Source organism: Eulemur rufifrons, chromosome 17, assembly GCF_041146395.1.
Source record: "Eulemur rufifrons isolate Redbay chromosome 17, OSU_ERuf_1, whole genome shotgun sequence".
NCBI classification, from domain to species: domain Eukaryota; kingdom Metazoa; phylum Chordata; class Mammalia; order Primates; family Lemuridae; genus Eulemur; species Eulemur rufifrons.
Window position 1 is genome coordinate 16,446,694 of NC_090999.1, and position 25,583 is coordinate 16,472,276.

Here is a 25,583-nt window from a genome sequence, read left to right on the forward strand (position 1 = left end):
AGAGGTGATTCTAAGAGCGTTAGCCTTAGAACTGAGAGAGTTTTGTTGCCAACCTCCACTGCAAATAGGAGTAGAAATTTAGGAAACTGTATTTAACATCATTGTTCCTGGATTTTCCTCATATGTAAAATAGAGATACTAATAGTACTTACCTAAGAGAGTCATTGTGACAATGAAATGTATTAGTATATGTAAGACACTGAATCATTCATTAGTCAAATAAATTTTAGTTACTATCATCATCATCATCACCATCTCTATCTTCTTATTTACTGCTATTAATTGCTATTATCATAGATTAGACACAGCCTATGATTCTATGCAGAAGTTTTCCAAGTTCACAAATTAATGATATTTATTAACATTTTATGTACTTATGTGCACCGCTGAAAAGATGCATCATTATATTTTAAGTGATTTGGAGAAGAACCTTTGTGTTTGCCTTTATTTTTCTTGCTTTTACAACAAAATTAAAAAATGTATGCTAATGAATATATCAAGGTAAATAATTGTGTTTAATATTCTATATTAGTAGTAATAATTATTATTATTTATAATTATCATTCAGGGATTTGAATTTTATAGATATGAGAGTTAAGGCATAATAAGATTATCTTTATATAATTTAACTCATTCACATTGTCGATAAAAAAATTAGATTTCTCTTTTTTTATTCCTGTTTCAAAAATAAAGTTTATAAAAAAGTGCATCTAGTTTGTGATTTCCTCCATCCAGTCTTCTATAGGCTGTCTGCTAAGGCTATCACTTTTGGGAAGATGATGAAGGAAAGTTTTAATATATAGCTGGCATAATTGTGCATAGCTGCTGTCAAGAATTCCTAGGCAGAGACTGTCATCTTAAAAGGTTACTGTGACATTTCTAGAATATGTTTTTTCAAATATGAATGAAACATGTTGCCATTTTGGTTGAGGGTGGAAAAGGCATGGAATCTGACATTTTCCACACTACCAAAATTAGAAAACAAAGTATTGGAATGCCAAGATTAATCAATCACCCAACAAGTATTTATGTGATACCAACTGAGATGGCCAATGCACTGCTGAAACTAGCATTTTATCAGGCTTAAGTGTTTAACCACATGTAACCTAAAAATCAAGGAGTTGCTTTAATCTAAATTATATAGACCTGCCAAGAGAATGTAACATTCATACATTGAAACTACTAAAGTACCTATATCCTTGCGGATGAATATTTTCCATTTTCACAGTTATTATTATAAATGCATTCAAATTCTGATTGTAATGGAATTTAACTTTTTGAATAAACAGAAATATGAAAATTATGTAGTTAAGATGTTAAATAATAACTACAAGCAAGTAACTTTGCAAAGCTAAAATCCTACTCTTCTGAAAGAGGAATAAAAGAACATGCCAGGAGTACAATCAATGACTGGATTTGACTGTTTTATACAAAAATGCATTGATGTTAACAAAATCACTTAAGAAAGATTTATTTAATCTAGATTAGTAGTGAGAATAATGGAAATTAAGGTAAACTGCAACACAGTGGCATGAAGTTTACAAATTGGGATAAAACAAAATATAAAAATAATTTTGATTATAAAAGGAGAGAGGCAAAGATCATGGCAAGAGTCTTAGGCATGATTTAAAATATTTCACGTTGTGTAGGAGGTTCTTCAGATAAATTTGGGAATGAAGTTGCTGTGCTATCCTTCCTGTGGAGTTGTAAATGTCATGTTCCAAATTCAGGATAATTCCACAGCTGGAAAAAAAATTATAAACTGGTCTACCGGTTTTCTATTATATTATGCTCTTGTTAATCTTTAATCCTTTCCTAATATAAGTTCTTTAATTTAATAAAGAATATTCATTGTGATACTTTATGAATAAACTAAAATAGCCCATTTATAATAAGAATAGAAAATTCTAAGGTTGAGCAAATTATCTTTACTTTTTTTTGTTTGCTTGTTTGCTCTAATTAGATTTGTGAAAAGTGTCTTTTTTTCCTTCTTCTTTTGCTTAATTATTTGCCAAATCTGAAAATGAAGTACTGCAGGTAGTTTCACATAAAGGTAAATATTAATACTATATTTGTAGCCTTAAAGAATTAATGAGATTATTAAAAAAAAACAAATACAAATTGTAAAATGTATCATAAATGTTTGAATGGATTGAAATAATATACACATACAGTTTTGTTGGGGGTGTGTGTGTGTATGTGTGTGTATAGTTTATATATATATGTATATATAGTTTATATACAGTTTTGTTGATTTAAAAGGAGCTGATATTTAAAATATATTCTTTTAAATTCTTTTTTTAAAATCAACAAGGTACCTTTGTCTCCAATCATCTTTGCTCAAAAAGGTTGTCAATTCTCTAGGCTCATTTCCTAGTAATTATAGCCTGAAAAATAAGAAAAAAACCCAAAAATATAGAAAATAAATAAACTCAAAGATTGAACCTATTGGCCAGCCAACAGGAGTTCTTAGGACTCTGGTTGTCTGTTTCACTTCAACATTCCTTTTCATCATGATCTATCTCAAAAGTTTCCTGAGCTACAGTCCCTTTATTCAACTTTTTTTCAGTTTTGGACTATTAAGTTCCTAAAAATTGTGACCCAGACTACAATTACATCAGAACAGAACCTGAAAAGATCACCATTCTCTGTTGCTAGCATTTATTTTATGCTAATTCCCATTGTCAGAATCATTGGCACTTCACAAATGTCCCAAACACGTTTGCAATATAATTTCATTTAAAGCAATGTTTTGCCTTTCTCAGATTGGTGTGCTATTTATATTTATTTCTAATTTCCTAAAGCAATTAACCAAAATAATTATTGACTATCATTTATTCTTAAAATGATGGCCCAGCACTGTGACAGTTTCTGGAAGAAAAAGGGTTGTCAGAAAACAAACAAAGAAATCACTAAGGCACCTCTTATAACTTTGAGTAGTTCACTATCTAAAGGAGAAGGCAGAAATATTACATGATTATAATATGTATATGCACAAACTTAAAAATCGATATAATATGTTATAAATCTGATAGTAAAAGATTTGTTAATTCTTCCAATAAATGTTTATTGAGCACCTTGACAGATAGACATAATTCTAAGTTTGGGGTCATCATAATGAACAAAACTGACAAAATCTATACTCTCGTGAAATTTACATTTTGTTTGAGGGAGACAGAATATAATCAGAGTAAACAAGAGTTTATATAATATGTTCAAAAAGTGGTAGTGTTAGGGAGAAAACAAAGGCAGTATAAAAGAGAATCTGGGGAAATACTATAATTGTTAAGTAGAGTGGGCAGGGTAGACCTCACTTGAAAAATAGCTATTGATCAAGATCTTGAACAAGGTGAAGAGACAGCTGGAGGAAGAGGAAATGACTAATGTAAACACCTGAAGTCAAAAACACTAAAGGAGATGCTGGAGTAACATAAACAGACATGAGAAGAATAGAAAAAAATGTCAAACAGGTATGGAGAGGCTTTTCGGACATTATAAGGAGTTTGTCTTTTACTCTGAGTAACATGAGGAATGATTAAAGAGTCTGGAAGAAGAGAATGACCACATAGGAAATTCATTTTGAAAAGATTCTTCTGACCCTAATTATACACTGTCAATACTGACAGTGTATAATTAGGGCAAGATGGAAGTAGATGAATTAGGAAGTTAATCACTCCTAATAATTGAGGAAAGAGGTGTGTTGGTGGCTTGGGTCAGGGAATAGAAATGGTGAGAAGTAGGATTCTGTGTATTTTAAAAATGAAACAAATGGAACTGTCTCGAGGAGGGATTTGCAAGAAAAAGTAGTATGTAGGGTAAATTCAAGGTCATGGGGTTTGAGCATTTCATTAGGGAAAGCATTGCCAATCAGAGATGAAGCGGAAGCAAGTGAAGCTGGTTTGGCATGTGTTTGGTGGGAAAATCTGTGGCACTCTTCTGAATATGTCATGTATAAGATATTCCTATTAAGTAGTAACCTTTGGAATTTCAAGAGAAAGTAAGACTTAAATAATAAATTAGCTGGTCACAAGCTTTAAAAGCATTATTAAAACCCAAATAACAATGAGAAAAATAAAACAAGTAACCATGAGCTGAGGTTTAAGGTACTGGGATTGGGGGAAGCCATCATTCCTTAATTTAATAGGAATTTGGAAATGAACGTCTAGGAAAGTGGACTTCAGAGAACTCTTTGACAATTAGAGCAATATGACAATTGTTCTTTGCTTTGGAAAGGTTACTAATCTATTTTGTTTGTTTGTTTGTTTGTTTTTGAGACTAGATAGGTTGGTAGACAAATGTGTATTGAGGGAGGGAGAGAAGTTTGGAAACTGTTACATTTATATTGACAGTTGTCCAAGTGAAAAATATAAGGGGCTCAACTGCAATGACAGCATCTCCACATACTGCAGTACTTAGCAGCTTTATTAGTTTATTTATTAATCATGTATACAATGGAGATAGAAGTTATTATAATGATTAAAGATAATCTATTTAAAGTGCATGGCAAAAAAAACCAAACTAACAGAATGGTGCTTAATGATGGGAACTTGGAAAATTGAAAAAAAAAAGAATCTACAGTAAAATAAAATTTATATGATAGACACAGATACGGAGGATGACTAAGCTAAATAAGCAACGCCTCAATTCTAGCTTGAACAACTATAATTGATGATGAGGCAATTGGGGAATGACTAGAGGTAATAGTTGGGAATTATGTTGGAAAAATCTAATGAAATTATTTTTAGTACTATGATTAATTACCATATGTCAAGTATTGTGCATTGAGGGGAATACTGGGAGGAAAGAAAGACTCCATCCTTGAATTAAAGGAACGCACAAATCTTTATTAGTTTCATTTCTTGCCATCTTGTATGCCATTTTGTTATTTTTGAGCATATATGTAACATTTATTATACAATAATTGCCTAGGGACAGGGTCCATAATTCAGTTATCTCTTTGTACCCTTAGTTCTATCAAAGAGGCTTGCAAATTTATGAACTTGATCTCATTTTATCCTTCAAAAAAACCTCTGAGGTAAATATTGATCATGATTAATAAATAAGTTGTAAATGAACGTAGGGATCACTCTATCCTTTCATTCCTTTTTCCCTTCTATTTGAACACAAGCACCTGTAATGAGTAAGGGATTTTTGAAAACTGGCTCTGTTTTCTTGTTAAATAAGTGTGTTTGGATGAAATTATTTAATGAAGATATGTGAGTATAAGTGTGTTTATGTGTATTTGTAAATCAGAAAACACGTGAATGATTTCTTTGAATGTTTTATGGAATCAGTCTATTATAATCATAGCTTATATGTACATATATGTGTATATAATGTAGATATATATATAGGCATTTAGGTAGACATATTGATAAACTCAGATATGTAGTATTCTTAATCATGAATCTTAGGGTTTTTTTTTTCTATTTTAGAAGATCCTAGACATCTAACTATTCACAGCTTACATGTATAAGTCTACCAAAAAATGTCTGCAATTCTTGCAGTTGTGTAACAGTATCTACTTGATATATAAAGAGAAACCTCAGCCTAAGAGCATACATTTATCATTGCACACAATTTCTTTGATATTTTGTTGAAAGTAGAACTAGAATTGATCATCTTAATTATATTTCTAATGAGCAAAAAGACTTATAAATCATTTTATTACTTATCTGAATGTTTAAATCATGAAAACAGAGGACAGAATTTCTTTATTTTGTGTTTAGAAAAATTTATAAAGTAAAAGTTAGATATTTTGTTATAAATTCAAAGCTTTTTGATAACTGTTTTGTCTTTTTTATTTTCATTAATAGAAGACTTATACACTAATATAAAAGAAGTATGTATGATTTATTATATCTCTAGGGTTTAGAACATCCCTTGATCTTATAATAGATGCTCAATAAATATTTGATGAATGAAGGTATAAGTGGATGAATAAATGAAAGACCCACATTTGTTCAATAAAATTAATGATATGATACTGAGACAAGGTTGCCATACTCCCCGTGTAAAAGAAATTTTGGACATAGAATAATCTATGTATTAGGCATTTCTTTGGGAGAGCACAATACCAGGGAGATGACTGAGTGAGTCATTATAGGTATACATTTTAAGTTTCAAATTAATTTGAAAAAATTAATTCTTTAGCATGCCACCTTCATTATCAACAAATACGGTTTTTGTTATTTAATAATATCTGTAAAATATAGGCCTTATATTGACAAAGAAGCCTGCTAATCAATTTCCTTAAAGAGAATTTTTGGAGACCCGGTGGAGATAATGTTAGAGATCAATCCTTTAATTAAAAAAAAAAAATGGATGACAAAATAAAAGACAGAGAAAGTTAATGTCACTTTGAAATTATCTGAAGGAGGGAAATTTAAAAGTCTTCAAACAAGAATTTCAATTATTGACATTTAATGTTAATTAAAATAACTAATGCTGGAAATTTTAAAGCTAATTATAAACTAAATGTATATTTTGAATTATAACTAATGTGAAATGTTCAAAAGATATACCTTCTTTTATTTTTCTGTTGTATACTCATTTTATGTTGAATGAATAGCCCTTCTAGGATATTGTGGATTTTCCTTCCTTTCATTTCAACATATATGGTCAAATTTTTTGTTCCTTAAACTTTGTCCTTCTGACAGCTAGGTGGATGAGTTCTTAGAATAGAAGACGACTGCCAGATTAGGTCTTTACTATAATCCGATGTGTCACATAGCCTCGTAATGTGACTATATTTTTAAGTAGACCACACGAGTTGTTTTTCTTTTATAATTAGACTACTGTGCCAACTAAAATATCTGTTATCAGAGTGATGTGGGCCCTTTCAACCTCAAAGTTGGGGAAAAATTACCATTTAAGAAGATTGAAGTAATTAATTCTGCATTAAGGATATGTCAGTATTGCATGCTGGATCACTCCAAAAGCATAGCATTTTCACTAATTAGCACACAAATCTTTGGTATTATTTACAATATACTCAGCAGGGAATGTGACTTCTTAGTCTAGGCCCAACAAAGTGCTCCATTTATAAATAAAATATGTTGTAGAGCCTGAGAAATAAGGAATCAGTTAGTGCCAACTAACCTCCATGACTTTAGCAACTCTGGATAATTAACTGCCAGTATTTTATTTATTTATTTTTTGCTTTCTATGGAATCATTCATTGACAGAAAAGCAGACTTTGTTACAAATAAATGTATAGTGCATTTTCGAAAACTTGACATAATTGCAATGTTGTGTCTTAATGGAATATTCAGTGTTATTACTGTCATTATTAGGCATTTTCAGAGTCACGATGGGAGGTAAGGTATTTTTCATTAAAGGGTTATTTCAGTCTGAAATCTGTCTGCACTATTATTGCCTGTAATCCTCAATAGCATGGATGCCATACAAAAATGAGAAAATGTTTTATTCTTTCATACTCGCTATTATTTTAGCAAGAATGAACAAAAGGAAATTACTGCATTGCTAATGTCTTGAGATATTGAGCATAAGGATGGCCATGTTTTAAATGTGTTTAAATGACAAATTTTTATGTGTTCTATAAATGACTATCACTTTTAATATGAAAGGTTTGTTACATATCACAGCGTAAAAAGACTCACTGAAAAAAATAATTCTTACTTAAATCATATTAATTTGGCTAGAACTTTCAATACTAATTATAATGGCACTGTATGTTCTTACCTCCATGTAATATAATTCTGTATCAAGATATTTAGTTCATGGAGAAAGCTGTTCATCCTAAGGAAAAAACAAACTGGAGACAAGGTAGTTGTAAAAACTGGTTTATTTTTTTAAAAATAAATACAAAAATATAAATATAAAACATTAGCAGATAGAATTTGATGAAATGAAATTGCACAAACGTTTGTATACCAGGTTGCATATCACACCTACTAACACCACATGTATATTTTCTTTTTTAATTTAATGTACAGAACAGGATATACCTTAAAATTTTTCTTCACCTTTTTAAAAGCTTCATTTGCAAGGGCAGGACATGTACCTAAGAGAAGCGGTTTGTTGGTGAGGTTGCTTAAGGGAGAACTATCCTGTTCAGGTTTCTGAAATTATCTTTTTTATTTACTAAGATGGACAACACTGAATTTCCATAGCTTTGGCTCTTGGAAGTGATTAAATAAAATGTCATATATATTCCATGAGACATCCTACAGGAAAGAATTAATGTAATTAATGAACAAATTAAGAAGTAAATGGGAAAAAATTGTGCTGAGTGGCAGGAAAATTCTCCTGAATATCAAATATTGTGAAGTGGAGACAGCGTCGATAAAGTTACTTTCCTCTTGTTTGAACAGAACATATAGCCTAGGTTAAGAGTCTTTGTCACTTTCCCCGCCACCATACATTTCTGCTAGCTTATTAAACCGAGGGCCCCACTCTCGGAGGTAATCATAGTTTTGGTCTCCTTCGGTAGTACCTGATTCCAGGGAACTCAGGGATTCAGCGATGGAATCGTTCCCCTCGTAGGCATAGGTTGCCAGTGAGTCGTATGGAGGCGCGGTGGGGTCCAGGTCGTGCTCCTTAAGCCTTTCGTTAATGAAATCCCGGACGTCCGTGTTGTCCGGCGCTGTGGGAGTCCTTCGCGGGATAAATAGCGTTTCTGGAATAATATCTCGCCGGAGCTTTTTTTCCTCGATAGCTGCAGGATTCCTCAGGGTGCCGATATCAAAGGCCTGTGTGTCCTCCTCGCCACCACCTTCGTCGTTGTAGCTCACAATGTTGTCTCTGATATCTTCTTTAGACAAGATCAGAGGCTCTTTTTTCCGCTGTCTTTTCAGAGCAGCAAACAGTACTACTATCACTTGAAAAAAGATAAGAAGACACATTAGAGATTCATTCAAAACACTCTTAAGTAATGAGTGGAAGTACATAAAGGAGTTTAAGTGACTCAGGCTTTTTATAATCGGTGAGAATTTAAGATTAATTTTGGACTTCCGACAATTTTTTGTAGGGGGTTAGAGGAATAGATGTTGAAGGGTTTAGCCCCGGTACTTGGTGCTTAAGATCAGTGTTTCTAATTTATTTTTAAAGCAATATGGAATAATCCTCAAACGCAGTGACTTATACTTTATTTATCGAAGAACTGTTTAAAGGTGATTCCCGATTATACAGACAAAATTTATCTTTTGCATTAAATAGGACCATAAGATGTGATATAAAAAATACACAAATTGAATTTGAAAGCAAATAAGACAATTAAAAAGAACAAAAATATGCTTTTTTTCACATCCTGTACCATATTAAAAAGCAATGTCCTTCAGAAGATATTGACTATTACTTATGTTAAATAGCTTCGGTGATGGTTTTGCATAGATTTTTTTTTCTTGCTTTATTAAAAGAAGGCTTTAATTACTGGAAAAAAGACCAGTTATCTAGACCTTAGATGGGTTTAGAAATTTATGAGATTTTCCATGGAAATATCTATCTTGCACGAACCCTTCTCACCCCAAAATTGTCAGAGCAGGTGATGGCTAAGAGTAAATTCAAATTACTACATTGAATTAACTCCAAAAAATATGTATGAATCTTGGCTAGATGCACCTTAAACAAGTAGAGACCCACAAATAGAAATGTGTGTTGCTCAGAAAGTACATTTCCCCATTTCCATGAAAAAATAACAACAGTAATAATATAATTATAATAATGATGTTAATAATCATAATAATGATAGAATAAATGATAGGAAAAAGTTAATATCAAATTCTTCTAATTGCATTAGAGTTTCTCACCTTTATTCATTATCCCCAAATATTTTTTCCTCATCCTTTAAAATGATTTTTAAGAAACAGATGTGAATTCAATTAGATGGGAAAAAGAAGGGAAAAATCTTATGTGATATATACACATCAAAAGCTTAGACTAGTTTGGCTTCAACTTTATGTGAAAGAGAAAACAAAGAACTATTTTAATGCTACAAAAAAGAAAGGTCTAATCCATTGATAAAGTGTTCTTGGTCTTAAAGTGATTAAAAACTAAATAGGCAGAGTTTAAAAAAAATGTTTATACTTCAGTTTTTTAAGAAAATATGATATTTTATTTTGCATAAATTCATGTATTTATGCACACACAAAAATTTATGATGTAAAGATTTTAAACTTCAGATTGTTTATTATCAACCACAAAATCTTACCTAGTACAAATCTTCTAATAGTGAGGATTATGAAAATTTACTAAGACTGGCTCCAAGCCCAAGTTCATTTCCCTGCTTCTTCAAAAGTCAGATAAAATATTTTTTGATTAGGGTCACAGGAGTACTCACAAAAATGATTTTAAACTAATGCAACTACAGAGTAAATTTAATCTGATTTTTTAATGCAAAGGCAGTTAAAAGCAATTTGTTCTAGGTTATAAAATCAAGTATCATCATTCAGGGAAAACATAAACCAAGTAAAAGGCTTTTTAAATATTATTTCAGTGAAGATGTAAGATAGTGAGCCCTTCATCCAGCCGTAATAAGAAAAAAAAAGTGGAAATAAGCTTTAGAATCCACTGGAAATCTGTATGTACGGTGACTAACAGCAAGATAACTTGGCTCAGCCATTCAGAAATTGTGTGACCTTGGATAATGTTTTGAATAGTTTTAACTTTCAGTTTCATTATGTGTAAAATGAAGATAATAACCTTAAATATTCTATATTTTTTGTAAAATTAAAAAATGTTTTTGTAGTAACCTGCCAGTTAGAGTCTGACACACAGTGAACACAATAAAAGCTTGCTACTACTAATATTATTCTTACCGGAGACTTCCATTTCTAATAAGTATTGTAACAGAATGAATTTGCCTACATAATTTAAGACATTAACCCCCAAAATAAATATTTATATTGTTCACATTTGCAATTATGGATTCAATTGCTAGAATGCATATTTATTAGCTTTCCTTAATATGTTTACTGTATTAATGGCAAATCAAATTATAAAAATAAAATTTTACCAATTCTTACATATTCTAGTAAATAAAATCAAGTTTATTTCTCTTTGTGGTACTTGGAAAAGTCTTGTTCTGTTTCACATTCCATAGTAACAGGTGATATAACATATATTTTTAATGTGCATGTTCTTATTTCCTGTACTACATAAATATCTAATCTAGAATTGTTCATGTCATCCATTTAATGATTTATCTGTTATGACTAATTTACCTTTCATTTATTTAAACACAGGCTAAAGTGTTTATATGCTGTGACAAAAGTAGGAAAATGGAATCTTCTATAGAATGAAGTAGAAATAACTAAATTATATATAGAATGATTAAGTATTTCACTACATTTAGTTGCATGTCCTAACATCATATAAAAACTTGCTTATTGTCAGCATTATTTAAAAATTTGAAGTGAAGGCCAAACGATTTTATTTAACTTCGTAAGTATGAAACATTAGCAATAATTGAGTACAGGTATGCTTGTAGGAAGTGATTCTCTACAAATCAAGTCTTTAATTTCCATTTTGACAAAAGTTATCAACTTGTCTTTGTTTGTTTAGTCTTATTGAGATTTGCTAATTTCCAACTTCCAGAGTTGAGATTTGAGACCCCACTACTCTCCTCCAACTCCTCCAGCTCCTGCTCTACTCCCATATAGGAGTTTGGCAGATGATCCAGAAAGAAACAATGCCACGAAATCTGTTACTGCAGCACCCAGGAGAGCAATAATGGGCAGCAATAAAATAATTGGGGTATTGGAATTGATGACTCTTCCTTCATTTGTTCACTGGATTTAAGCTTCTGAGAACACATAAGTCCAGTAGAACATTCAGCCCGTCTAGCAAGAATTGCTACTGCCCATCTCAACTTTCCAAGTTCCTACAGAATCCATTCTACTTTCATTTTTCTTGCCTTTCCCTTTGTTTAATATATTACAGTGAAAGATAGATAGTTGTTTTTGTATATTTGAATTCACATCTGAATGACTTCTAGGCCCCACATGATAAAGTCCCATTACTATAAAAAATTCTTCATATATTCTTCCATTTTCTGGAGCAAATAAAATATTCCATAATTTATGTCTATCTTCAAACTTGGGGTTAGTTTGGAGGAAGTATTTTAATAGCAACCTTTCTTATTTAAAAACATAATATAGCAGGAAATCTAGACAATGCTCCCATTTTCTTTCAAGTTTCTTTCTTACCCAGCAGAATGATGATGCAGAGAAGGATGGCGATCAAGGCCCCGGTGCTGAGGCCAGCAGGGAGGAGCAGGGCTTCGGCGCTGCAGGACTGCATGTTGCCTTGGCTGTCGCAAGCGCACACCCGGATGGTCAGCGTGCCGGTGCTGCTCTGAATCGGGTAATCGTTGTCTGATATCACCACAGGCAGGAGATAAGTACTGATTTCATGTCTATTGAATCCATTTTTTCTGGTTAAAATTCTGGCAGTATTATCTGAAATAAATTTTAAAATATTAAAAATGGTTTGGGATAGTAAATTTGTCTCAACCTGATAGCCACAGTTGACATATAAATAAAAATGTTTTTGTGAAATATAAAATTGAGCATTTTTAATAAAATACGTACAATGCAATTACTATGTAGATAAGATAAATTAATTTGAGAAATCTAATACTATGGATTGTTTATTTATTAAGTTTTCACATAATTCTTCAATAACGTTTTGAAAATAGTGAATTTTTATAGTGAATCATTTACTAAGACTCCATGGATGATAACGTGCTGTTTTTCAGTTTTCAGAAAACCTATTTTCATACCAAAAAAAATCATAAATGATTTTCCATTTACACATGTCTATGTGTGCACTCACACACCCACAGAACATTAATCCAATATTCATGAAGAAAAATAAATTTTAAGGGTTGTTGTATTTGTTTAAATCAATAATGAAGTAAAAACCTTCAAGAGTCATAAATCTTGCCATTGCAACAATGTCTTTGTATTGATTCCTCTAAAAGGTTACTTCTCATTCTTTTTAGGCTCTATGCCTATGTGGCTTTGGTGAATCTACTGCTGCTAAATCTCATCAAAGTTTACATGAGAGTCTCACTGAGTCCTTCATTCTAATGCCATAGGGCCTATCCTTTTTGTTGTAGGAACTATTTCCAGCCTTTTTAATCTTTTCAAGACTCAATCTTTTTGTAGCATCCATAAAGAGATTTCTTTTACATGTTCATTTTAAAATAGAAGAGAGTAAACATTATCAAAGAAGACCTTACTGTAATATCATTATATATCTGATTAACATAAAATTTTATAACTCTGCTCAATAAATTGATACAGAATGTATATTGTAATAGTTATTTTAGAGGGCATTTCCTGTTAATGTCATCTTAAATCATAATGAACAAGTTTTAAAATTTACCTTCATTATCTTGCACTGTGAAGTTTGGATTAACAGCAGCTAAACTGAAGAAAAATTTTTGCCCACCTAAAGGGTCATCTTTGTCAACTGCACTTATAGTCTGTATTAGCTGTAGAAAAGAGAAAAAGTATGTATCATCAAACATCCATCTGTATAATCTGCATTATAGTATGTAATTTTTTAACATCCTAATTTTGTCTAAGTTTTTTTTTAGATAATTGATTTTGTTCCTTGTGCGCGTATCTTTGAGTTAATTCATTTTTTATTATTACTTTGATTTTAATGATCTCTCTCTCTTTCTAACTCTCTAATCTCTATTTCTGTTGAATATTACCCGTTCCTTAAAAATGGTAATGACAATATTATATTATTTGAGATTTTCATTGATTTAGATGTAGCATTTGAAATGAGTGGGTTATTTCATATGCATTTTAACAGTGATCTGGTAGAGTTTGTCTAATGTCAGAAAACTTTAGGACATTATTGTGACTAGGGCTTTGCTCTTCCCCAGAATTAAAGTGAAAAATATTCAAGGAATGTAGAGATTTTATAGGTTATATTATGTTACTATTTAAAAGAAAGTCTTACATTATTATCTGCTTTAGCAGTAACCATTCAATTCATTTGAACTTTGATCACAATTATATTTTTAGAATTTAATGTCTGCAAACTATGTTGAAGTGGTTATTTTATAAGGGTCAACTCTGATTGATTTTAAGATAAGAGGTAATATAAGATGCTATCTGGTAACAAAGTAGACACTTTAACAGCTTATATATACTCAGGTCATATACTATGCTTTGGGCATATTATATGATTAATTAATATTAAATTAATATTAAAATATATTATAAAAATATATATATAATGCTATATATATAACAAATATATACCTTTTGCATATATATTTCTTTTATTCTTTAATGCATATGTATAATAAATTTTTTATGTTTTTTAATATTTTAACTTTTAAGAGAGCTTCAGTAGTTGTTAAATATGTATATTGATACCTATTATGCTTAACTAAAAGGAATATATTTTTGACTGCATTAACTCACTTTAATATTTTGTGGATATTGGTTGAGAATATTTGTTGATGCTGTTTTATTGGTTTAACAAGAGATTTCAAGTTCAAAGCATTATGCAAAATAATTAGAAAAAGTGAAGAAATTATTGTAACTAATCTATATTAGATTTCTTTTAAAGCAATGCTTCCCCAAACTTTTTGGCACCAGGGACCAGTTTGATGGAAGACAATTTTTCCACAGATGGGGGGTGGGGAGAGGCAGAGCTCAGGCAGTGATGTGAGCGACTGGGTATGGCTGTGCATACAGGTGAAGCCTCTCTCACTCACCTGCTGCTCACCTCCTGCTGTGCGGCCTGGATCCTAACAGGCCACAGACCAGTACTGGTACCAGCCCATGGCCCAGGGTTGCGGACTATAGTTTTTTTAAATATCTCATAGCAATAAAAATGTGATAAATTTGAGGCACTAGCCTATTTAATTACAAAGCTAACCATTTATTTCAAAATGATACAAGAATATAATTGAACCAGACAAAGATGGATATTTATTGTCTAGAAACAAGCAGCAAAAACAAATGATTTAAAACTATGAATCATTTTAAAGTATTTGTTTAAAATATAGCCACATAACTACTTGAATTTTAACTGTAATTTAAGATTAGATACAAGCAAGAATTATAAATATCCATAAGAGAATATAAATATATGAATGAATTAAACAAAAAAAAAGTCAATGTTAGCTAATACCATTTAAGAGGTTTCACTTCAGTGATAAAAACATTTCTTGGCTGATTTCTTTTCTGTCAAGTACACTCTAAAGGATTTCATTTTTAAATAATGATTTATTAAAAATATATTGAAGGGGTTAAATGGCATGAATGGGATAACATATCAAAAAAGATAGTATACTAATGGAAAGTCTTAGTCATTAAGATAAATATGTTAATATTCACACATAGACACAAAAAGGGAATGAAATGTAGAAATAGAGCTAAGAGTCTTTTAAATTAAAAAACTACAATATCGTAAAATATACATTTGCACCTGTATATTTTGTCTCAAAATTAATTCACAAACTATAATTTCGATTCATTTTTATGAACTCAAATTATACATTTCTGAAAACAAATGACCACATCTTTACATGTGTCTATAAGAAATTACAAAGATTTACATAAATATCAACAATCAAAATGTATTATTTTAATCAAAGATTGTAGCACTGTTCATTTAAAGATCAGTGATCAATTAATGTACTTTCATTAAATGTTGTAAAAGGAGTAAGTCAAACTCATATTGATGATACAAACAAAGAGGAATCACATGTTGCAGAATCTAGATCATATTATGTTTTTATCACCTAAGACTTCTCTATTGCAGATAGAGGCACTTACTCCCTTTACAAAATAGTTTTTTTTTTTCCTCTAAGACATAACTTGACTTCAAGTGGTCCAACTTCTTCATATCAGAACTTATCTATCAATTTAATCTTCCCTACCATTTTCAACCATGCATTCAAAAATCACAGTGCTCTTATTCTGGTAAATGTATCATAAAGAGTTATAATAGAAATCAGAAGTTGGCAAAAAGAAGATAAAACTATTTTTTCCTGGCCCTCTGTAAGCATTCACTATTTTGTTTCTTTTAGAGACAAACTAATTTTGATCCAATTCCAAAAAAAGGTTTGCCACAATTAGGAAAACAAACAAACAAACAAACAAAAACTAGTGATACCCAGTATTCATTTTGAACGTATGAAGACGAGACACAGATAAATCATTTATATTTTACCTCCTAAGCAATAATTTAATTGATTTTTATTTCCACTTAGATATTCTAAAATCTTAAATGAACTTGAAGGATGTTTCAGTAATTGTACTATAATAGAGTGTAGAATAATCAATAAATTTTAAGATATTTAAAGTTAGAATATCTTTAGTAGACGTTAGATATAATATAGAATATCTGGTTATTAAGTTTTATTTTTTTATTTTTATTTATTTATTTATTTATTTATTTTTTTGAGACAGAGTCTCACTCTGTTGCCCAGGCTAGAGTGCCATGGCATCAGCCTAGCTCACAGCAACCTCAAACTCCTGGGCTCAAGCGATCCTGCTGCCTCAGCCTCCCGAGTAGCTGGGACTACAGGCATGCGCCACCATGCCCGGCTAATTTTTTTTTTCTATATATATATTTTAGTTGGCCAGATAATTTCTTTCTATTTTTAGTAGAGATGGGGTCTCGCTCATTGCTCAGGCTGGTCTCGAACTCCTGACCTTGAGCAATCCACCCGCCTCGGCCTCCCAGAGTGCTAGGATTACAGGCATGAGCGACCGCGCCCGGCCCTGGTTATTAAGTTTTAATATGTTTTAGTTTTTGCTGTAGGAAGCCTAGGAGTTTTCTTGATGAAAATATTGCCTTTGTCCTAATAAAATGCACCCTTTTCCATTAGGGAACTAATAAACATTGTTCTATGGAAAATATGTAACAGGATATTTTTGATTTGATAAAGGCCTAGTTATTTGGTTTGATGTTGCTATTAGTCGATATTTGGTTTGACAAGTTGCTTAGATAGATACTGTTGATGAGTAAATACAAACAGCATCCTTCCTTGGGGAGTCTTCTTGGGAAATCTTTGAAATGAAAATGTTACCTTCCTCCCATAGATATTAAAAACTATTAAAATATGTTTTATTGACTGACGGAGTAGGCATGAATGAGGGAAAGTGGAAGAAAAAAAAACTAAATGTGAGGAGTCAAGTAGCCTAGTTTAGGCACAAGAAAGGACTATTAATGTTTCATCAGCTGCAGTTACATTCTTTCCAACAAGGCAAATCTTCTACCTTGGATCAGGGAATAGGCAAGAGCAGGGAACAGAAAGGAGAAGAGATAGCAATTAGTTTTATTTCTCTCTTCTCATTTTGTCCACACACCAAATGAATGGAATCATCTCCCATGTCGTTCTAAGTGCGACTCTTAAAGAGCACTTAGTTCTGAAGAGTATTGGGTGGATTAAAATACTCTATAAATAACTAAAGCACACCCAGGCATCCGAACATGCTCCTACCTTCCTAGAAGGAAAGACCAAGCTAACAAATGAATTTCAAGACAGGCTTATCGAAGAACAACTTTATCAAATAACCACTTTGAGTTTGACTGCTAGGATGTCATAACCTAGAATTCCATCAGTTAATTTATAACAGTTTCATTTCAACAAGGCATTTTTTTCAGCCTCTGTGACCAAAGTGAGATCTAACAGACTGGTCTCATTAAAAATAACTAGTATGAGAGGCTACTGCACATGCAGCCAATTCAACAAAAAATTGTTTATCATATTCTTCCTATCAAATTGATCAAGAAAGGCTAACCCATTTTTTATTAAAATCATCTTTTATTTGATTATTTTTCTTCAGTGTGCCAAGTATTTTTTAAATGTCTAAAAAGTGTGGAGAAGTTACTGAGCAGCTACAGTTAAAAAGAAAATAAGCAAAAGGAAAATAAACAAGCACAATCCCTTATTTTGTATATTTTGAATACATTTGTAAATCAGTATTTATAATGACTCAAATGCTCTGAAAAGATATCTTTTGAAAATCAAATAGAATAACCACCATAGAGGAAGCAGTGTATGCAGCAGTAGCAAAGTGGGTAATTTATCTCTTAGAGAAAGACTTCAGCTTATATCATGCTGAGCCTGCCAAGCAGAGGACTATTTGGAATGGTATTTTTTGGATATGCACTGTTTCATTAAGAAGTAAACGGGAAGAAGCTAAGTCATTTAAATATTCCAAAGTAAACATTTCCATAACATTTTTAAGTAAAAAAAAAAAAAAATGAATCCAATTGCAACAATTTTACCATTTTCAAACAATAGAGAGGCTATTGAATTCCTGTTAGAATCTTCAAAAGGACAAATTTGAGTTATTCCACAATATAATTTGCATAAAAATATAACAATGACATTGATGTCTATAAAGAGCATCAAAGTATGTCAAAACACAATACAACTTTCTGATGGCTCCTCTTTCTTTAATAAAACACATTTGATTCCCAATTATTATTTATAACATGCAGCTTCTTTCTGTGAAGATAGCACTCAAACCAATTATGAGCATTTCTTTCAGCCATATACACTGGAGCTTTTCAATCAACAAAATGAGTCCACTGAGGAAAAGACTTAAAGAATTAGAAACAAAGCTGATGAAGGAAAAATGTTTTAAAGGACTAAAACCAAGTCATTAAGCACTTTATGTATTGCTGTAATGATGAAATGCAATGTGTAAGGCTAAGAAGCGAATTCTGCTGCCTTACTTCAAAATCGTATTTGTATACATCAGAATATTGATTAAATGTTCTGCTGCTTCTGTATATTTGTCTCTGAGTTTTCTCCAAATTTCATTTCCCATCTCTCTAGCAGTTATCAATCTTTATTTAATGGCACAGTAGTGGTTTTAGGAGTTTGTTTATATTTTTGAAAGTTTTAAAATTTATTTCTTATTGTACCTCAATTTTGTGGCAATGATAAAATCTCTTCACATTAGAACCTTACAAAGGAGATATGAAACCTGGCATACTGCCATTTAAAATATTTTCACCTTTAAAAACATCAGTTACAGGTTCTTATTTATTTTATTTTTTAACTCCTCTGGCTATAATTCCCATTATAGGTTTTTAAAATTACATTAGTGAGACAATATATGAGTGATTCTATCTGTTTAGTCATTCCTCTCAAGATTACAAAAAGAAAATACTTAACGTGCAGTTAAAATCTTTCCATAGTTTCAATTCTATAGGTGCTCACCTGTCCTGGTCTGGCATTTTCACAAACAAAAGTGTCATAGAACACGGCAAATTGTGGGGCATTGTCATTAACATCCAAAATTCTCACAAAAACAGCCACTCGGGTAGTCTCTTTGGGATTATCTAGAAAAGGGGAAGGAAAATTTTGTTTAGGAAGACACATTTGTGCATCAGATTTAATTTATATAGGCATCTTGTGAATATTAAGTGCTCACATACAAATAAACATTGCAGTCATTCTACTAACATAATGAGCAAATGCAATAAAGAAAATTACTGCAGAGCCTAATTAAGTAGTCATGAATTCAGTTATTACTGGACGCAAGGGTATTATTATTATTTTGGAGAATCATGTTAAAAGCACAAGCCAATATAATTGAGTTCATATTATATTTGTGTCCTTACCGTTCGTATATATAAGAACAAATATTTATTAAATTCTTATTATGCTTCATTATAGCACTTAATCTTTACCTACTTTTTACATGAAGAAGTACTTTTAAATAAATTAGTAACTTTCCCAACGTCACTAGGTCCTAAGTGGTAATTGTTATAATAAAAACTACTCCCCAAGTACTTTTATCACTAAAATATTCCAATAGCTACTTTCAAGTCTCCTTTTAAAAATTTAAAAATATGGCTACTTATTTTGTAATTGGGTGGAAAATTTACAATAAAATGTAAAATTGTTTATTTCATATATTGTTTATTTCATATATTCATTACTGGTACCATTTCAATAATCCAGCCTGATTTTGCATAACAATTTATTGTTCCCAAATTAGCTCAATAATAACAAAGAACACATTAATCATATTTTTGGCTACAAATGCTAAAATTAGAGCATCAAAATTTTCACATAAAAAGATGCCTTTTCGAATTGTTTTGATTTGTAAATAGCATTTAAAAACATAAATGTCTCTTTATTTAGCTTAGCTTTGAGTAACAACCTTGTATTAGTTATAATTCCACTATCTCCATTACAGATTTTTCTAGGCACTTCTACTGATATCTGACAGTATGTTTACATCTTAAATTCAGGTTATATTCATCACCCTTTGTGACATCAATATCTTAGTCTTTGGACAAAGCTAAAGCTGCATGAACTTTGACAAAGTGTAGCTGAAGAGCAATAGAAAAAGAACAGGAGATAATTAGCTGAAAACAAAACAATAGCAGAAGAGCTGAGGGACAGTAACAAGTTTATTAAATAGTCTCTATGAATATGAGTTATGGGTAATATCATTTAACCTTGTAAACTTTATCTGGGCTTTTAAATTTTACCTAAATAATTTTCAGACACAAAGATAAAATACATTATCACATACAAATAAGGAGTATATCACTGCGCAAAAGAATTAATCCCCCTCTAGTTCTCTCTACCTAATTGCACTGTTACTAAATTAATGAAATCAGTATTTTTAAAGATAATATGTAAGAACTGATTACTCAGCAGGGATATATTTACAAGGCTGAAGTAGATTAAAGGAAGGGAGAATTCTAAAACGATCTGAAGTGTTTACCTTTCCTTCCTTTTTCTAAGAGGAAATTTAAAATGCCTCCCCTTCTTTAACACTCCCTTTAAATCTTACTGCAGTCTTCTTAACCCACATATATTTTTTCAGTTGTCAGGTTCTAATGTCACATTGGCTCATATATTGTTGCACAATGTTCACATGGTTAAGAGTTCAGCCCCTGGAGTCAAACTGAACAGCCTCCGTTCCCAAGTTCACCACTCTCTCATTGTGTTACTTTAGCCAATTCACTCCACCTCTCCAATGCCTTAGTTTACTCAATATAAATAAAAGTAGGTCCTCCAATGTCACAGAGTTATTTGGAAAATTAGGAGTTAATGCATGAAAGTTCTTATCAGAATTTCAGTTTGGTGATCAGCAGAAATTGTGAACTACTATCATTACAATCATCTTTCTTATCACTAGCGTATCTTCTTCACTTCCTTATGTTACTCAAGAGCTTATGCTATCTTTCTCCACACAAAGCATCCACAAAATAAAAATGTGTTAACTAGCTTTCTTATAGTTCATATGAGTCTGAAGAGGGGTGAAGTGAATAGAGCAGAAAAAAAGGAGAAAAATGCTATCCCATTATTTTTCTACCTGCTTTATTCATGGACCATTTGCTAATACCTAGAGGCATGATGCTCACCTACAAATGGACCCTCTAGTCCCTAGTTACTTGTTGCTATGGAGAAGAAAGGGAAGCTATGCTTCCTCCATATATTTTGGAATGTGCTCTTTAACCTACTTATATAGTATGTGGACATTAACAAAATATTTTCTTTCAATGTAAAGTCTTGACATAAAAATAACTCTTTTTGGTAGCAATTCACTTTCTAACTATGCCACAGAAGCCAAGAGAGAGAAGTTTCATATGTGAAAATTGCATTGTCAGCCCCTTTCATAACACAGCATGGAGATTCTCCAGCCCCTTTACAAATAACTCAAGGCTCTTCAAATCAAAAGTTAAATCCACAGGGATGAATGTGCTTTGTAAAGCATCTGGCCTGGAGTCACCTATTCAAAAAAAAAAAAAAAGTGGTGCTTACACTAATCTTTTTGCTGGCAGATGCTGCAGCTTATGTATGTATAAATAAAAGTATTAATATAAAGCATCCCAAGGAAGAATCATACTGAATAGCAGCTAGCATATATTTACCACCTGAGTCTCCATCAAAGTCCTTCAGGGAAACTACTGTAGCAAGAATGTATCAGTAATAAAGGATCTTAAAATGTATGTCCTAAGGTGAAGCCATGTATTTGCATCCACAGGCTTTTTCATATCACCAAGTAGAGATAATTTAAATCATTATCTAGAAAAACTAGGCTCTAGAAGGATGTGACTTTTTTATCTGCTTAGGGCAAGAATTTCCACTAATAAGGGATAAGGTATAGATAATGGAGTCCTTTAGTTATAACTTTGCTCTATGGTCCTCAGAATGTATTGCAATGGTTACAGTTAAACTTTCAGATGCGGTTAGAGGAACTCTTTGGTTCCTATTACAAATGTGTTCTAAAATCCCAAGTTTGTTATTAAGTCATTGATTGTGACCTTAATTTTAGGTGTTTCTATTCATCACATAGTACTGGAAAATATTTTTTAAAGAAGAAAAAGAGAAGTTATTCTATAGTATAATGCACTAAATAATTCCCTGCAGTAGTACTTGCTATATGGTATGATATATGCCTGTGGAATGTATAATTAAATGGTCAGAGGCAGGGCCTGGACACATATTGGTAAGAACTACATTTATACATGATTTTGCTGCGCTCAGGGCTTGGTGCATGATACACCATAAGGCCAGTGTTTCAAGTCTAGTAGAAACAGTTTCCTCTATGCTGCTTCCCTCTCATCTTCATTGCATTTAATACCCAGAACAGCATAATGAGACCCTGACGGCTTGTAGTTTGGCAGGTAGGCATTTTCAGTAGTTGCTCCATGGACTGATTTCATTTACGGGCCAAAAATAGGTTTAGTTCTTAAAAAGAAGTAATTGGCTTAGCTTTTTACAGAATCATAATTACTTCAACTAGCTTTAGAAGTTAAATTTCTCAAAGCATTTGAAATGGAAAATGCAATTCCTAGCTCACTGGGCTTGAATAAGGATCTTGAATCAAGCAGAGAGCACAAACAATCATGATTCTGAAATGACCAGATTGGATCCTGTTGGGTGCATCTAACTATGGGGATATGGATACAGATATAGATATAAAAGCTTTCCTTAAAAGAAAAACTCAAAAATCTTTAGTTAGCCTTAAAAGGCATAGCCATTTATATCTCCTTATGGATAAAAATGGATTATTTGGGGTTAATCTGTATTTCAGAGGCAGATTTCAGGAAAAAAACCAAATCTATTATTTGATCTCGAGGCTTTTAATTTATTGTTGATGATCTACCTAGCTTAGTTCCATCATTCTGAGACAACTTGGTGATTCAGCCTCAATGTTTTGCCTTCCAAAACTTGTAATGATTACTTCAAATAACTTGACCTTGGTAAGTGTGGATTCAGCTTAGTATTTCAGATATGGAATTTATGGGCTTAATCTTTCACCATGATTCAGTCCCACATTAATGCCACTTTTTAAAACAGTTCAAGAATTGCTCTATTCCATATACATCACAATATGGAAATCAAAACGTGAACAGGTTTGCAGGTGCATGTGCGCGCCTGGCTGATGCCATGGGCATGTGAACTGCGCAGTCGCACAGAGCGTCGCTCTTAGCAGGGCCCCACACTTGTTTTAGTGCTCTGCTATTGCCATCTTAAATTTCTTCTTCTTTTTCTTCTTTTTTTTTTTTTAACAAGCAGCCTGATATTTTCATTTTACAATGAGTTCCATAACTTATGCAGCTAGTCCTATGTATGGGCAAGAACTTTCACAATTAGAGACAGATATCATTTGGAATCCTGGTTCTGCCAATTTCTAGTTGGATGACATTTTATAAATTTAGTATGGAATCAAGTATTGGATCTGGAACTGGAATGGTTTCAAATCTCAGATTTGGGAGAATTATAATATCCTCAGACCCTTAGTACCTTCTCTGTTAAAGGAGATTAATAATAATATTAGAAAGAGAAAAATAAATTTAATATTTTAAAAATGATACTTGGCACATATGATCAATGTTAACTATGATTACTAATATATACTTTGGCTTCCACATAAAGAGAAGTAATAATATCTACCTATATGTTTGTTGTTAAGATGAAATGATATAATATATACCCAGCATTTAGCATAGACCCTAATTCATAGTGTCCATGCAACAAATTTAATACTTTTCATTTTCCCCAAATGATAATACATTTAGTTCATAATTCTAGCTCATTTTTATTAGTTAATATTAAATGTAGATTTATAGATACTGAAAGGTAGCAAAATATGTCACCTCAAAATATGTCACATTGGCATAAGGATTATTTTGAGCAAATGGTAATTTTTTTTAAAAAAAGCAACAGGTGCATGAAGGGTGCTCTGATTCTTTTTTTTACTGAAAGCAAGAGATAAAATCTTCTTATGGAAGATGTCCTTCCTATACCAAGGAAAAATAACAGAGAGGAGGAAATATTTTTATCAAGGATGGGAAGTTGAAGCCAAGAAAATTCTATACAAACAGATCTTGTTAAAAAAATTCTTCATTTAACCTCCCCATATACATTGAATTACTTGTCTACAATTGCTTCTCTTTATTCATCCAGTATAAAAACATTTCAGTTTTGCCATTTATTTGGGGTCTTCATTTCCTCATTTGGGCTCCTGTGTCATGTAAAATTTATATTAAATAAATAGGTATGTTTTTCTCCTTTTAATCTGTTTTCTGCCAATTTAATTATTAGGCAAAGCCAAAAACTTTAAGAAAAAACAGGTCAAACTTTGCTTCTTCTACAATACCTGTAGACATCCCTCTGTGTATAAACACAGGAAATATTGAAAAAAATTATAGGTGTTGAGAAGTCTTTTAAAAACTTAGATTAAAAGTAACATTTGTGGGTGCAATGAGAATAAATTATTTTAACATAAATTAAGGCCTATAAATATATGCTGAAATGCATAAAATATATAATATAAATATATATACATAAATATACGCTATATACATAAAATTCATCTTACTGATTTCAGCAGCTATAACAGTAAGATTGTGCCATTGAGATAGTTCACGGTCAAGAGGTTTTGATGTATAAAGGGATCCATTTCCAGAATGTATGTTAAAGATCCTATCAAGGTCAGTATGGCGATCCAAGGAAAATCTGAATGTAGAAGGCAGAGAAAAATAATGGAAGCATTATTAATGGTTTGCAGGAGAAAATGGCGAAATGCACAAACACACATATCACTGAAAGAACACAGTAGTGATCTAGCATGTAGACTATTTCATTGATTTATCAGCATCACACATATTCTCTCCCCAAGGCATACATTGGCACTTTGTTGCACATTCAAATGCTAGTCTTCAGAATGTTTTGTGTTATTGAAATAATTATCTAATGGCATATACATTCAACTCATTTTAATGCATTTGGCAACAATAGTTGGGATTACATGTGTTTACATTACCAACTGACTTTATTTGGTTATTAAGGAGTCTATTGAAAAATAACTACAAGGATCTATTGTAAAAGATCATTCCCAGAAGCTGAGCTTTTTTTGTTAGTGAGAAAATTGGAGATAACGTTAGTTTCATCAAAGTCATATGTCATCAAATTATTATGGTGTTTAGTGGCTTCATGGTATGATGTCCATGTAGCATTGGTTTCTTAATCACATGTATCATTATAAAATGTATGACTTTTAATTCATGATCTTTAAAAAATAAAAAAGCTTGGGATATGAGGTTCATCTATCTATGTCAAATAAAGTCTAAATGTATTTTTTCAAAACAACTAT

At 31.6% G+C, this 25,583-nt stretch overlaps 1 protein-coding gene across 2 annotated transcripts in view; it reads right to left on the reverse strand.

Moving 5' to 3' along the window:
* Window positions 1–8,351: 8,351 nt before the first annotated feature.
* The window catches only part of LOC138398222 (cadherin-10), a 93,670-nt gene continuing 76,438 nt past the window's right edge, over window positions 8,352–25,583 (reverse strand). Inside the window, exons 7-11 of one of the 2 annotated variants that reach the window (XM_069492509.1) lie at window positions 24,810–24,946; window positions 19,178–19,299; window positions 13,351–13,459; window positions 12,168–12,419; window positions 8,352–8,836 (exon numbers count right to left, since the gene is read on the reverse strand). In XM_069492509.1, the coding sequence (XP_069348610.1) occupies window positions 8,352–8,836; window positions 12,168–12,419; window positions 13,351–13,459; window positions 19,178–19,299; window positions 24,810–24,946 (1,105 nt within the window). Of the gene's footprint in view, window positions 8,843–12,167; window positions 12,420–13,350; window positions 13,460–19,177; window positions 19,300–24,809; window positions 24,947–25,583 lie in introns of both variants that reach the window. The other variant, XM_069492508.1, reaches the window with a different exon arrangement.